Source organism: Astatotilapia calliptera, chromosome 8, assembly GCF_964374335.1.
Source record: "Astatotilapia calliptera chromosome 8, fAstCal68.1, whole genome shotgun sequence".
Taxonomy (NCBI): Eukaryota; Metazoa; Chordata; class Actinopteri; order Cichliformes; family Cichlidae; genus Astatotilapia; species Astatotilapia calliptera.
This window is the reverse complement of record NC_137429.1, coordinates 13,615,154-13,630,386: the sequence shown is the minus strand read 5'-3', so window position 1 is coordinate 13,630,386 and position 15,233 is coordinate 13,615,154. Positions and strand designations below refer to the sequence as shown.

The 15,233-nt window shown below is 38.9% G+C and overlaps 1 protein-coding gene across 10 annotated transcripts; it reads right to left on the bottom strand.

Moving 5' to 3' along the window:
• Positions 1–5,791: 5,791 nt before the first annotated feature.
• On the bottom strand, positions 5,792–14,384 carry casp7 (caspase 7, apoptosis-related cysteine peptidase). 10 transcript variants are annotated; one of them, XM_026163121.2, is made up of 7 exons: positions 14,247–14,384; positions 13,741–13,859; positions 10,270–10,421; positions 10,051–10,179; positions 7,962–8,137; positions 7,565–7,763; positions 5,792–7,418 (listed from the first exon to the last, which is right to left on the bottom strand). In XM_026163121.2, exons 2-7 carry the CDS (start codon positions 13,854–13,856, stop codon positions 7,192–7,194), a joined length of 999 nt encoding a protein of 332 aa, XP_026018906.1. In that variant the 5' UTR covers positions 13,857–13,859; positions 14,247–14,384; the 3' UTR covers positions 5,792–7,191. The 10 variants fall into 10 exon arrangements, with proteins under 10 accessions (XP_026018906.1, XP_080161600.1, XP_080161599.1 ...); XM_080305474.1 differs by having other exon boundaries at positions 7,565–7,703; XM_080305473.1 differs by having other exon boundaries at positions 10,270–10,418.
• Positions 14,385–15,233: the final 849 nt, after the last annotated feature.

The window sequence follows — 15,233 nt, the reverse complement described above, 5'->3', positions numbered from 1 at the left end:
TTAGTGAGGTTTTAGTAGCACTTCTGTAAGTACTGTACTTCTGTATTAGCAAAGTTGGTGGGAAGGGCACAGCTGACGTAGGGCGCGTCCACTTTTCAAGAAGACTTTTCAATGACTTTGATTCATTTCATGGTGTTTGGACCTCTTTTACCTGGAGTTCTTGAACTCTTTCTTTTAATTTTCTTCATATTTTCTGCCTGTATGTATTTCAGAAAATGCTTTTGAAACATCAGCAGCACCTGCAGTGGCAAAGAGAGGCATAGCGGCCAGTAACTGGCAGCCATGCAGGTGGAAATAACAGTATGTCTATTGTTCTCTTTTACTTTTAAGTGTTTGGGTCTCAGTAAAAGAATGCAATACAAATACTGATTGACATAGGAATTAGTTTATAATTTTGTTTGCATTTGTTGCTATTTACCTGCACTAGTGGACTGCTTTCATATGCTGAACCCACCTGAACTTGGTCAGTAGTGTAGTTTAAAAAAATTAAAATAGGAAGAATTTGATTTTGTATATTTAATCGAAAAACGGCAATTTTCATCCAAACCATTTGTATCATCATGCAAAATACCAAACAACAACCTAACAACTTCTGAACAGAAGTCTTGACAAAGGACAACTCTGGAGGAGATTAACAGCCACCATGGATCATTTCATGCTTTCACAAAGGCTGTACAGTGATCACCTCTAATACTCATAACCCACATACAGACTGGCCGGGCAAACATCCAAGTTCCCTCCCAGAGACCTTTCCACAGAGGCTCGGAAAGTTCATCTACTCGAAGTTGGAAAGCATTATCAAATCTCCCTTCTTTAGGAAAAATAAACAAAGAATACATACGCAACAGTCAGACCCCCAACCACCCCTCTCAGCCAAAACAGGAAGCTGATCCAAGAAGCTGTGCTGTAAAGTTTGATGGACCAGTCTATATTAATTTCTCAAGCTATACACAATATCCTTAAAGCTAATTTTAATAGTTAGGAATCAGCCTACCAAGGCCTCTGACTTTGAGTGTCATCTCATCTAAAAGCACTCAACGACTCAGCAGCTCCCTCTGCAAGTAATGGGCTTACAAGAGAGTCAGCCCAGGCAGGCACCAGAGACTCACCAAAGGCCACTTCTTCCAGGTATTGTTCCAGGGCAGGGACCTGGTGTCCCTATTAATGGCAAGGTTTCTGGGTTGTTTATGTATTTATAGAGCTGTTATGAATCATTCTTGCTTTTGGCTCCTCACACAGGACAAGATTGCCTTGGGAGACCCTTCCCGAGGCGAGGTGCCCCTGCTAGCTAACCTCCTGCTGTCAATTGGGGAAGCAAATGGTGCAATTCATGGAGAGGTGCACTTAGATTAGAAATTTAGAATTAAAAATCATTTTAAAATATTAGATTAGGTATTTGATTAATACATTGACAGTTTAGTTTTCAGCACAAAGATATTTGCAAGTGAAACATTTTAACAATGTTTTGTTTAATAATGTTTTTCTTCTTCACACCAAAAATAAATAAACAACTAAATAAATCCTCATTCTAGTGTCTTTTCTTTGATGTTACACTATGTTATGAACTTTTGAACTGGCCTCCTTTTCTTGCACAAACATTTATCACTGTGACCGATTTAGTGCCTGGCATGCCTGAAAACAAAGCTCTGCCTACAGTTTGATTTCTATCCAAGACATTTCACTACACTTGTTCTTGAAATTGTAATCTGCTCAGGTGTTAAATCCTTGGCCACTTTAACTTCAGATAAAGACTAGAACAGGAAAGGATCAAATAAACAAGAGACAGGATGACGCAAAGTGAATTGTAGATGGCCCGAGGCCACAGAGGAGCTAGAAACTGGTCAACATCACTGCTGAGGAAAGTAATATTCAGGTAGACATAAAGTAAAGAGCCCAGCTTGTGCCATTGAATTTCAATGTATATCTCTCTCACTGGCATTAAATAGCATTATCATATGTTCTTTGATATATCTTTAACAGGATCTAGAAACAGTCACATTTTCTGAGGTAACAGCTTGCTTCAAAACCTCTTTGTGTGAGGTATATATTACTCACATGTGACACAATAGGTACCTACAGTACAATATTTTAACAGAGTAGAGTGCCCAGACATACCAAACATATTTTGGGGGAAATACCGAAAGGGGAGAATACCCTGAAAATCAAGTTGTGGCGTTTACCAGTACCTTGAGCCACTTTATTTACTGCACAGCCTGTTTTTCCTTACTGAAAACAAATGGAGCATTTCCTGGTGCAGTGGAATGACAAATCGATTCTTAGTTGACTAACAAGATCCAGTGTTTAGATTAAACCTCAAAGCAGAAACCTCTGGTTAGAACTTTGATTGACAGATATTAAAAACACCTCTTTAGCTTTTCATTACTTCTTTAATCTCTTTCTTTTGTGTGAAATTGGAATTTCTAAGACACTGAAACTGGCTGATCCAGACCTGACTGAAATGGATGACTTCAAGATTAAACAGCTTCTAAGTCTTACATCAGTCTATTGTTGTTCATCAGATCTTACGATCCTGTCACTGAAAAGATGTTGCAAGCTATGAGTTTACCCAGAAATAAGAAAAGATAAGATAAACCTTTATTAGTCCCACACGTGGGAAATTTTTGGTCACGGCAGAAAGTACACGAACAGTGAAAACTTAAGAGAAAGAAGAGAAAAACAATAGAATAGAATGAGATAAACATGTGCCATTGCACATCAAGGAGAAAGGGAGGCAGTTACAAATGTGTATGGGATGTGTGTGTGTGTGTCTGTCTGCACATCTGTGGGCCTCTGCAGACACCATGTTGTAGAGTCTGACAGCAGTGGGGAGGAAAGGCCTGCGAAATCTCTCCGTCCCACATCGTGGGTGCTGCAGCCTGCCACTGAAAGAGCTGCTCAGTGCTGTCACAGTCTCCTGGACGGGGTGGGAGATGTTCTCCAGCAGGGATGACAGCTTAGTCACCATTCTCCTGTCACTCCCCACCTCCACTGGGTCCAGAGGGCATCCTAGAACAGAGCTGGCCCATCGGATCAGCCTGTTCAATCTCATTCTGTCCCCTGCAGAGATGCTGCCGCCCCAGCAGACCACACTGTAAAAAATGTCAGAGGCCACCACAGAGTCATAGAAGGTCTTTAGGAGTGGGCCGTTCACTCCAAACGACCTAAGCCTCCACAGCAGGTACAACCTGCTCTGTCCTTTCCTGTCCCCAACCCCCGGGCTATGGACTAGTACCGGTAGTGAGTCGTTTGCTTTGTTTACTTTGTTGATACAGCACCGCAGCCCTGATTACAAGCAAGTCTATGTTAGTATGAAGTAATTTTTAAAGCATTTCTGTTTTAGATTTACTGCACATGTTGTTTACCATCATTCACGTGTATGCATACCAGAGCTTACATATCTTTAGAGTTAAATAAGCTTTGGTATGTATAACCAGTATGTGATGTAATAGGATTATTGAAACAACAATTAAACAATTAGTGCAACAATTTATCGAAACATGCAAACATACATGGTAAAATTAAGTAGGCAAAGGAAAAGTGGAAGTTTGTTCAACTCTAATAAGCTTGAAAGTCAATATTTGAAACACCTTGATTTTTCAATAAAGCCTCAACTTTCTTAAGCAAGCTTTCTTATGCTCTCATTATTTCTTCAGCTGCTCTAAAGGAATCATTATCCAGGTTTCCTGAAGGACGTTCAGAGGTCTTCTTAGGGTCTTAGCTGTCTTTTTTTCCGTTCTCTATCAAGATGATCCCACATTGGTTCAATAACTTTCACATCCAGGCTCTGGGGAGGCCAATCCATGACTGATAGTGTTCCATTGTGTGTTTTTCTATCCAGGTATGGTTTTACTGCATTTACAGTTTAAATGATTTTTATTTTATTTTTAGGTTTGAATGATTAATACATCAGTGTTAAGAGTTTATTTTCATTTTTATTGCAGATTTTAGTTCATGGACTAAACACACACATGCAAACCTGAAAATAGTAGAAAAAAAAATCACCCGAGTTGTCTTACAGAAAATATGATATTAGTAGTTCAGCCGCTTTTTAACCAACTGTTTTCATAATTCAAAGAGATGTTCCAGCATAGATTGACTTACGGTAAAAATCTCATTATAGGATGCCACAGGCATGATGTTATCAGTAAGGTGATTCAGATCTTTGGCTTGGTTGAAATGAGCAAAGTGAACAACTATTATCACAACATAAGTCATGCTTCCTAGCGGGAAATACAAAAGCTCCAAAAATGAGCCCCTCCTTCTCTGTGTTTTTCACAGCTTATACAGTAAACCCATTCAGTGAGCCAGATTAGACTTTGCTAGGGCACTGCTGGTCTGCAGGTCTTATGGTTTGACATTCACAACCTAAAAAAAAAAATTAATGTTTTTAAGATGACAATGAGAGAAATGTTTTTAAAAACTTTAATATCCATTCTGATCCTGGAATGTTTTTACCAATACAAGTACAAATTTTAAGTGAGCACTGAGTGAAACACATGGAAACATTTAAAAATACCCAGTGACTTCATAATATGTTTGTATGTATGTAAGCACCATCCTACCAAAAAACAATGTTTTCAATGGGGTCTGTTTACAAATGTGCAAGACAAATAATACAGACTTCACTACATTATAAAGTGTGTAAGTTTAATACAATGAACTGTTTACATGAGCATTTCTTTATTTTGAAGTTGTTTAAATAATGTATTGCCCCAAATAAAAAAGAAATAAATCATGAATTCAGTCATTCATTTTCCCAAATCTTTTCAAATATATTCCTGAGGACAACAGCATTTAAAACCTGAAAGCATTTAAAATTTCTACCCCTAAACACATTTTCCCCCTTTTTCAACTCCATTCCACAATAAGCGGAGCAAAAACTCCTTTTGGCACAGGTTAGGCACTACATCGCTCATCACAGATCCATGTGTTGAGAAGATTTAACACTTGTGGGTACAATGGACACGGATGGGGAATACCATCCTGATAAAAAAAATAATAATAATAAAATATATTTATTTAATTAAAAAAGCATAAAAAAGCTAAAACAAAATGAAACCAACTGCTGAACTTCCCCCTCTAAGGTACTGAGACATGCAGTTATATGAATTATGGTAAAAACCTTTTAGAAAAAGCGAGATTGTGGACATGTGGAGTGTGTATGTTCAGAATGTCAGTAATAGCTGCCTTTGTAATTAAAAACACTCAATAACACATTATCTGCAGAAACAAACTTTGTTTAAGTTGAAACAAATTAATTAATTCATTAAATTGTTTAGAAATTTGTCTGTACCATCCATCCATTCTCTGCCGCCTATCAGAGTTCAGATTGCAGGGGTAGCATTCTAAGCAGAAAACCCAGGCTTCCCTCATCCCACCACCTCTTCCAGCTCATCTGGGAGACACGAAGTTGTTCCCAAACCAGCCAAGAGATGTAATCTCCCCAGAGTCCTGGGTTTGCCCCGGGCAACTGGTTCCTTGCTATATGAAGAGGTGGTGGCTCTACTCCACCTATCTTTAAGGGCAGGAATGCAGAGCGACCCGTAGAGCGACCTATCACTTCACACTCGACCCCTCAAGTGTGAAGTGATGGGAATGAGAATCAGCCCCTCTAAGTCAGAGGCCATGCTTTTAAATGGTACAGAGCCCACTTCAGGTCTGGGACAAGTTAATACCCTAACTGGGGGAGTTTAGGGTCTTTGGTGTCTTGGTCATGAGCTCTTGTGGTGGTTATATGTCCTAATTGCATAAGGAAAGCATAGCAACAGTTTAAAAAAATGAATAAAAGAGATTTGGTATGAGACTGATAGTTTACTACTGTGTAGTGTATAAGCAGAGAACATAAATGTACTGAGTAAAATGATTTGGCATTTGTGCTTAAGGCACAGTCTTAACCTGAGTTCAAGTTAAGACTATGATATTTACAAATTTACAACACAGCTTTGGACATTCTTTTGTCTATCTAGTGTTATAATCATACAGCATTTATTTCATTCTTTAGTAAAAATATTGAAGAAGAACTCTAAAGATAACAAGCAGAATCCATTACAGTTTTTTGACTGCATAATGGTGCATAGATTAACTTATTTGAGTTTAAAGAAGTGAAGCCTTCAACATTACATTGAGAACAGTGGTAAAATGGTCCTTGTTTTTAATAGGGCGGACTCTATGCTATGCACTTGACCCAAAACCTCACTGAACTAATCATTACACAGCAAACAATCACATCTTCCTAACCACTATGGATATGAAATTAACATGACATTTACCCACTTCGTGGACATTAAAGAACCTGAGGATACCAGCTTTCTGCTACAAACTAAAACTTGCTAGGAAGGCTGAGACAAGAAGCCTTTGGCAAGAGGGTTGACATGTTTCTGATCTGTTTGTCTTTTCTTTTGTCTCTTTTTCTGACAATTGACAGTAGAAACTTTAAAATACAGATAGCTGAAAATGATCTAAGTCATTTTAAAACACATTTTTCTCTTTAACAATTCATTGCACAGGGTCTGTAATGAAGGCAGGTCCCTCAACACTCCTACAGCAATCAAAGTTCTAGTAATCACTCATTTCAGTTTCCTACTGAAGATTTCTATAAACTGCCTAATGAATCTTAAAAGGGGCTTAATTTAGTTTTTCACATCATATTAGATCAGTCAAAATGACAAGATGTCTTTCCACTGGGAGTCGTATAATACCAAAAGCCAACTTTTGCCCATCCTTGCTTTCCCGTGTTCATAGGGTTCAGTCCCTTCAAACATCTACTGCAAATGCTGGAAATGGTGTGACGTATAGACGATTCTATAAACCCACAAAACCTGGCAGCAAATTTTCTGGGCTGGTAGAATAACATGGATATTTCACAACGCCTGTCAACGAAGATCAGATCAAATGTGACACCATTATTCTGAAGAAGTGGAAGAATGTGAAGAAGAGGAAGAAGTTTCACTATCAACACATGAACGCCGTGTGCCACTGTAATGTTTTTGTTTCTCATGTAGTGCTTTTCGGCCCCAAGTCCACATGCAAAATGTCATATGTGCATGAAATATGAAGCGTCCTGCCAGGCCTGAATCATCCCTGAATGCTTTGACTGCTTAATCAGTACCTGAAACAGTCTAGTCTAGTCAGTCTAGTTAGTCAGTCGGTCAGTCTGTGTCACCATTACAGTACAGTCAGGTGGATCGGCAGTCAGTTGAAATACAGTTCTTTTGTCAGCATAGAGACCACACAGGGAATCTGCTTCTTCTCACTGAAGCGGTGGTCTTCAGACCAGGACTCAAAGCTGGTGGCCACCATGTAATTGACCCGTGTCAGGATCTGCATTATCTCCAGCTGTTTTCCAAACTCGTTCAGGACGTTGCAGAGCGCCTGTACAAACCAGGAGCCACGCCCAGGATTCCTCCATGAGTAATATCCTGGAAAATAAGCATCATTAGTGAGCAATGAAACTAGAAATCAGTCAAACTAAACTCTTCAGTATATGCTTCTCCACTTATATATATACCAATTGTATTTTACTGTAAGGAAAAATATGTTGTTTAAACTGGGATTTCAGGTTTACCTGGTACAGTGGAGTAGGCAAAGAGGAAATCAGCCTCTACGGGGATCTTATGTCTTGGATTTGCATCTGTCTCCAGGGCATCATTTGGTGGACCTGAATCTGTCTGTATACCATCATCAAATTCTGAACCCCTACAAGCCTGGTGAAGTAAATGAAATGACATTTCATTGTGATCCTGAGTAGTTTTCTCATCGATGACCTGGTGAAGCAATTCAAAATTAACTGTTTTTAAAAGCTGAGATAAGCCAAATTCACCTATTTCCACAGCAAAGAACTGTTCAAACTGCCCATTTGGGTGAAAAGTAGCAAATAGAAGTTCACACAAATCTGTAACTTAACACTGCTATTGTTACAATAAAAGACTTTAGTCACACAATCAAGTATGAACCATGCACACCTGGATGAAGAAGAGTTTTGGCTTTCCCACTAAGCTTTTGCACTTGTCCCCCCTGAACAGCGAGGTCATCGTTTTGATGGGCATGGCTCCGTCTGTGCCGTAGATCATTCCTTCCTCGCCGTGGCTCAGCAGGATGCAGGCGAAACACGAGCTGTCACTGTGGTCTTCTTCCGAGGCTGAACCACACACACAAACAAACAAACACTGAACTCCTAGCTCGACTCAGGCCTTGTTAAACCTGTCTAGATCAATGAATAAAGTCAGTCCCTAATAGTTACGTCTGAAGTTTATTTAGCGTGAATTTGAGATTTCAGCTAAGTTATATATTTAACTGATAAAGAATGATTTATAATGCAGCCCATCAAAATATTTAATATGCCAGTGAGCCCTTTGTTATAAGAAGAAATTTATCAGCATCACTGACATGACAGGTTCATATAGTCTTATGATCATAAAACCTGGTTATTGGACTTCCAGTTACTTTGATTAGAGACACATCTGGCTAAATTTAGTAGTAGGATGTGTTACTTTTATACCAGTGGTGGTTGTTAAGAAACAAGAATTATTAATTTAAACTTGCACATCTTGGTCATTTTACAACAGGGATGTCTAACATAAGGCAGAATCAGGCCAAGGAAGACTTTAATCCAGGCCACTGGATGGTAGGACTGTGCGATATGACCAAAAATCTCATATCCCAATATCCCTGACAACGATATATATCAGAAAAATGTTACATTTTCTGTAAATTATGTGAATCTCAGGCAACTCAGCTTACGTGAAGTGTTTTCAGCTGGGTGTCGTGTAACTGGAGTCGAGTGTTTTGACCAATGCATGAAACTATACATTTTTAGGCATTTTCTTTATGAGTATTTATTACACGGCGTGCTGCTGAGAAAAGCCTGTTTTAACGTTTAAGTCCAAGGTTTATTTTGAGCACCTGACATAAACGTTCTCCGTACTCTTTCACATGATTCTAGCATAGGAGGTAGAAGAGCCTTGTTTGAGTGTGAGGTGGGGACTGGTTTCCTGTATAATTTGCATAGTACAGTTTTCTGGTCCGTGTCAGACTTTTCATAACCAAACCATGTCCATGCAACAGAGGTGGCCCCTCGTTTAAAAAATAAGTTCCTCACTTTGTTTTGACAGGTCCTTTAGTTTGTCATCATTTCAGTTTATTTTGAAAAATCTCAACAGGATCTTCAGCTTTATTGTGAAAGGTTTATGTGGAAAATAAACAAAGGATGGTGGCGCCACACGTTGCTAATGACAACGCGTAAAAATAGTGGCTTGTCCATCCGTAGTGTGGTTATTTTAAATATAAGAGAAAGTGAGAACTTTAGGAAATTAATAAAACCACTACAGTGACCATCAAAACGATGAAAAAATATTGCCGTAAACGGTTTATTTTGCGACACCACAAAACAAACGATAGCGTAAAATGAAACGATAGACATTTTCATATCGTCATCCGATATCATTATATTGAACAGCTCTACTGGATGGCTTTGAAAAATGTGAAGGAGAGCACAAGTTTTGTACTTTTTACAGGTTTTCCTACTGATAGAGATCTCCCTATCACCATTCATATTTCACTTAAGTAAGTAAATAATAGATTTCTGTAATTTTACACATTTGCTTCTTACAATTTAAGACTCATACTGACACATTTCTTTCATCTACTAAAGCAGCATTTCTTTGTCATGTTGAAAAACATACACGCAATGTTGAACTTGTGCTCATTTTTCTAATATAAAAATATCTAAGTGACTAAATGTGTAGTTAAATATCTGTACAATGACAGAGAAGGAAGTTTCATTTCGCGGGCCCACAAAAGATCAAAGAGGGTGTATATGACCAAAGGCCTCCCTGTTTTACACATTAGAAGGCACCAGATTACTAGTATATAACTATATGTAACTAAATAATACCCTTTGTGCTGCTAACCCTTCCGTCAACTACAGTGGCTTACAAAAGAAAATATGTGCCTACATTTGGATCTAAATATTAAATATGAAACACCATCACAACAAAAAGAAAAATGTAAAAAAAAAAAGAAAAGTCTCGTTATCTATATGACATGACTTACCCTCTCGGAGAAGACGCTCCATCTTCTCACATGTCTGATCGTTGTAAAGAATGACATCAAAGCCCAGGTTCTTGAAGCACTTGTAAAGCTCGCCTGCGTCTCGATCCGTGCCGTTGCGTACATTCATCCCTGTCAAAAAAGAACGCTTACATTACAAACTCAATATGCAATAACACTGAGCCAAACTGAATTTATACGTTTGAGTAAGGTTTGCTATACCCGTCTTTTCATCAAAGTTTTTGTTATTGATGATGATGCACTTTCCCACTCGCCGGTGGCTCATCTTATACTGGAATGTTGGTGAAACAATTCTGTAATGGCTTTCAGAAGAGTAGTCCTGCTCCCGCGTCTGGCCATCCTTATTCTTCCTGCTTTTATACAATGACAATAAAAAAACAGTTATATTATATTGCACGGCTAAAACAGTTTGTCAAATTTCTCTCAGTTAAAATTTCCTGCAGCTGAGATGTCTATTTAAATACAAAAAAATACTACAAATGAATGATCCTTAAGTAAAATTTTCAAAACAAGTAACACACATTAAACTGAAAACAACACGAACTACTTACTTAGAAACCAAAGGGTACATACATTTCCAAATAAGGCATTAAAGTCACGGCCAAAGTTGGTTGCAGAAATCCAAAGGAAGATTTAAGGAGAAACTAGAACATTTTTGTTTAACGCAGATAATTGGAAAAAAAAATCATAAAAACAGCAATCTATACTGAGCAAGAAGAAATCCTCCACGAGTGGTAATTCTCACACACCTGTCATATTTCCATTCTTTACAATATCCATCCAGATAGCTTAGCCAACAGTGACCCATTAGGGACTCACAAAATCAAGGCTTTTTCCAGAAGAGCCTAGTCAACAGCTTACTCAAGCATGGGAACAATGCACAGCAATGTGTACCAACAGTGTTGCGTGCTCACTCACAGGCTGCCCAGCCATATTAGAAAAAAACAAACAAAAAAAACATGTGATCCAGAACTTTTTCTAGCCCCCTCCCACTTCCAAATTGTGCCAACTGTACCAAACAACTGCACGAGGCTGTGCAAAGAGCTGAGACCCTGGGCACTGCAGGTACAGCAGGAAGACAGTCGAGCGGAATAGGAGGCCGTTGCGTCTGTCTTACCTGGGTTCGTCATTAAGCGCTACGCCACTCTGCATCTGAAATGCGTTGCTTTCGTCTTGTGTCTTTTGTTCCCTCACAAAAAAACAAGTTTCTCCAAACCTGGAAGCGTAATTTTTGGTTGTGTGCTAGGATACTGACATGCTCTCTGTTCTGGATGGAGACCTGACTGGGGCGGCGCACTGTGAGGCCCCTGAGTCAGCAACCTCACCATCACACCAGTGCTTTCTAAAGGCCTATTCACACATGGCCCCTGTGCCTCGCTCTCCCTGCTGAGGTCAGACAGGGCAACAAGTAGCTCCTCTGCTGACAGGTACAGAATCTACCTGTATGGATTTTCATACTTGTTATCTACACTTGTGACAAAAGGCAACTAAATAAATAAGTAAATAAAGAAAATATTTCTTTCCAAGAAGATATTCCTTTGATGAACACCAAAGCACACTACAAATGATTAATAAATGAATGTGAATTTCATTAATAATTCCTTAATATAGTATTTTTTACATCTTCTATTGCTTGCTATCTTGATATTTTTGGGTAAGAATCTAAATTCCAGACGGAGCGCAGAGCCTTTTTGCTTGATTACCAGTGTCTGAGGGAAAACACAGCTGCCGTACTTTATACTTCTCCATTAAAAAGGTCCAGAGTGCCACCTTGTGAGTAAGACTGGAATAAACAGCTCTTTGTGTCAGTGATCAGTTTACAAAACAAATTTGCATATTGTTAAAAGGCCCACACTCCATAATATAATGAATGCACATTTTGAATGATTTTGGCCTCAGCTATGGTCTAATTTTGAGAAGCCACTTGAGGACTGACCCCTGTCCCTGAATTAGACTTAAGATTGATTTCATGTTCTGTGACCCATTGCCTTAATTGGGCTATTCAAAACCAGGTCGCTGTGTAAAATCAAGGGTATTTTTACAGTCTACTTTTTTAGGTTTTGATTAGCTGTGAAACCACAGTCACCTTCAGATACTGAATCCAGGATCTTACTGAGAGTGCTCGGCTGTGTGTGGTCCAAAAATAACTGTGTGGTTGTGGACACAAATCCTATGTGGAAGTGGTTTAATCACCACAATAGTTTTACTTCAGAAAATGAGCAAATACATGTCTGAGTAATTTAAATCAATACACTTTGGGTTTAATTTCTTTTCTAAATTAGAGAATAATAAAGCAAATTTCAACAGAAGACTACCATTGAAATAAAAAGACGAGCCACAAATTACTTGCAAACCAATTCTAATAGTATCTACAGGAATACTGAAGCAGTCAGAAACAGAGTTTTGTTATAACTTTTGTTATTCTATTCTGTAAAAACCTTCTTTTTAATTTTATGCAAAGTGCGAGCTTGCTTGCTATGTTTATGTGTTATGACGTGTGTACTGTAAGATCTGTGGAGCATATACAGATGTGGAAGAACCATGAAAAAAAAAAGAAAGTTTGCACATCCAACACAAACAAATCATAACAGGTGACAATATCCCCAGAAAAATATAAGCAAATTAAAACAGACATAGAATTTGCTACAGATGATAGGATGGTTTAAAAACTACACACTCACCAGCCACCTCATTAGGTACATCTGCTCAATTGCTTGTTATTGCAAACATCTAATCAACCGATCACATGGCAGGAACTCAGTGCATTTATGAATGTAGACATGGTCAAGATGATCTGCTAAAGTTCAAAACTGAGCATCAGAACGGGGAAGAAAGGTGACTTAAGTGACTAAATGTGGCATGGTTACTGGTAGCAGATGGGACGGTCCGAGTATTTCAACTACTGATCTACTGAGATCTTGTCACACGACAGTCTCTGGGGTTTAGAGAGGAAGGTCCAAAAAAAGAGAAACTATCCAGCGAGGTTAGATGAGGTCAGCCAGACTCCGTCAAGCTGATAACATTCGTAACAATCAATTTAGGTAGAAGAGCATCTCTCACCTTCACACTGGCTCACCAGCTTAACATTTCTTCAACACTACAGCCTATCTGAGGGATGTTAACCATCCCTTTATGCTTGCAGTATAACCTCCTGACGGCTTCTTGCAACACAATTACGTGCTGTGTCACAAATCCAGATAATTTCAAACTGGTTTCTTGAACTTGAGATGATCCCCAAGATCTCAGTCCACCTTTGGGATGCGGCAGAGTGAGAGTCCCACTATGGATGTGCAGCCAACAAATCTCCTACACAGCTGTGTGATGCTGTCATGTCAATATGGACCAAAATCTCTGAGGGAGGTTTCAAGCACCTTTCCATAATTAAAGCACTTCTGAAGGGGAAAAAAAAAGGTCCAATCCAGTACTAGTATGGTGTACCTAACAAAGTGTCCAGTACATGTACCTTATCTTGATACAACCACAGTAAATGAACACACACCTTGTAAATGAGTGAGGGAATAATAATGAAAGCAAAACCCACAGCTTAATACCTATATTATTACAGTACGTAGATTATTTGCGTTATACTGAGTTTATTTTTAGGGCCCAAACTTTTTTTTCCCTCGAAGGTTAACTGGTTTTCATGTTTAGAAGCAATAAAAAGGAAGTCACCTCCCAAATAGCAGAAATCTCCCTTTGCGGTCAGGCTTGGCGTCTGTTTCGTCTGTCACCGGCCCATCTCCCCCACCCTCTCCAAGTTCAGAGGGTTCACCGGCGTATCCAGCCATCTTCTTCTAGCACACAAATCGAACATAACGTTATGGTTTACTTAACCTACTGCTTTCCTTACATTAGGTGTAAACTAACCACACGTTGGCGTTATTTTGAGACAAGTTTGCCTCACTTCCTTAATCTTCTTCAGTCCCACCTCAACGGTTTGAAAACGGACAGCTAGCAAAATTTAGACTGCTTTTATTAACACTTTGTCACATTGAGGCATTCAACTTGACTTGTTAGCTTCATGTCTGGTTAGCATGTAGCAGAAAAGCGACTTAGCTAAAAATGCATAAATAAACTTTTCATTTTCTTTAAGTATACCTAAAGAGATTAATACACAGGAGTGAAGTTAAGCTGAATCGTACTGTGTTACGTGAACTTTGCTGTAGCACTAAAGTTACCTGACTTATTTTCGTTCTCCAAAGTGTCTCCTTCTGAGTTTCTGTCCCTTCTTCCTTGTGAAAGAAAGAGAAAGTACGGTTTGACTTCTCGCGACTGCGTAACTGCGTCACAGCACTGCGTCCCTCCTACCTGCACACTTGGCACACTTGTTTTCTGAAAGGAGAAAAACGACTAGTTGTTTGCAAATAATAATAATAACAACAACAACAATAAAGGATGCAGTAAAAGCAAGATTGATTTATGAAGGTTTATCTTTTTTCTCTTCCAAATGGGAAAGGTTTTAGTTGCTCTGGAGCAGAAATATTCGTGACAGCATTTACCTGTAGCATATTGATCAAATTTATATCCACAAACGTAAATTAAGGCTTTTTTTCTGTGCTGGCCGGTGAAGACATAATAATACAGCATAAAGCGAATAATCTATGCCAGGTATGTATATTAATTTGTTTAATGTTGCCCTAAATTACAAATGGAAGGAAGCTCAGAGCCTTCGATATCAGTCTATGTTTATTACTCTGGTGGCAAGTGTGGTTTTCTATGTGAGCTGGGGCAGCAGAGTGCAAGCAGCTGATGCCAGCAGAATGAACAAACTAAAAGGCTGGTTCAGTTCTGGGAGTGGAGCGTCAGACTCCAGTAGAGGTGTGAGAGCAGGATGCTGAAGAAACTCCTCAGCATCATGGGCAATCTATCCCACCCGACACATGCCTCTCTGATTGGTCACTGCAGCACACACAGCAACAGCCTCATTGGCCCAAAGGATCTCTGAGCACTCCAAGAGATCCATTCTATCTGTGGCTATTACACAAGTCATTTAATTGTTATTTTCTGTATCTTGGTTGCTAGTAATTCAAGCTTATTTAGTTATTTTTAAAATTATTTTATCTAACAGAGTATTTCTGTTTCTGCTCCTGTTTCTATTCTTATTGTAATGAAATTGTAAAAGGCACAAGAAGTCCTACTGTATCTTAGACTAAAACAGTTGATCC

Excerpts from the sequence above, each read along its gene's own strand:
- casp7 (XM_026163121.2), bottom strand. The coding sequence starts at position 13,856 with ATGGCTGGATACGCCGGTGAACCCTCTGAACTTGGAGAGGGTGGGGGA. Across the intron at positions 8,138-10,050 it reads GGAGCGTCTTCTCCGAGAGG|CCTCGGAAGAAGACCACAGT; the intron begins GTAAGTCATGTC and ends TGTGTGGTTCAG. Across the intron at positions 7,764-7,961 it reads CAAAACTCTTCTTCATCCAG|GTCATCGATGAGAAAACTAC; the intron begins GTGTGCATGGTT and ends TTGCTTCACCAG.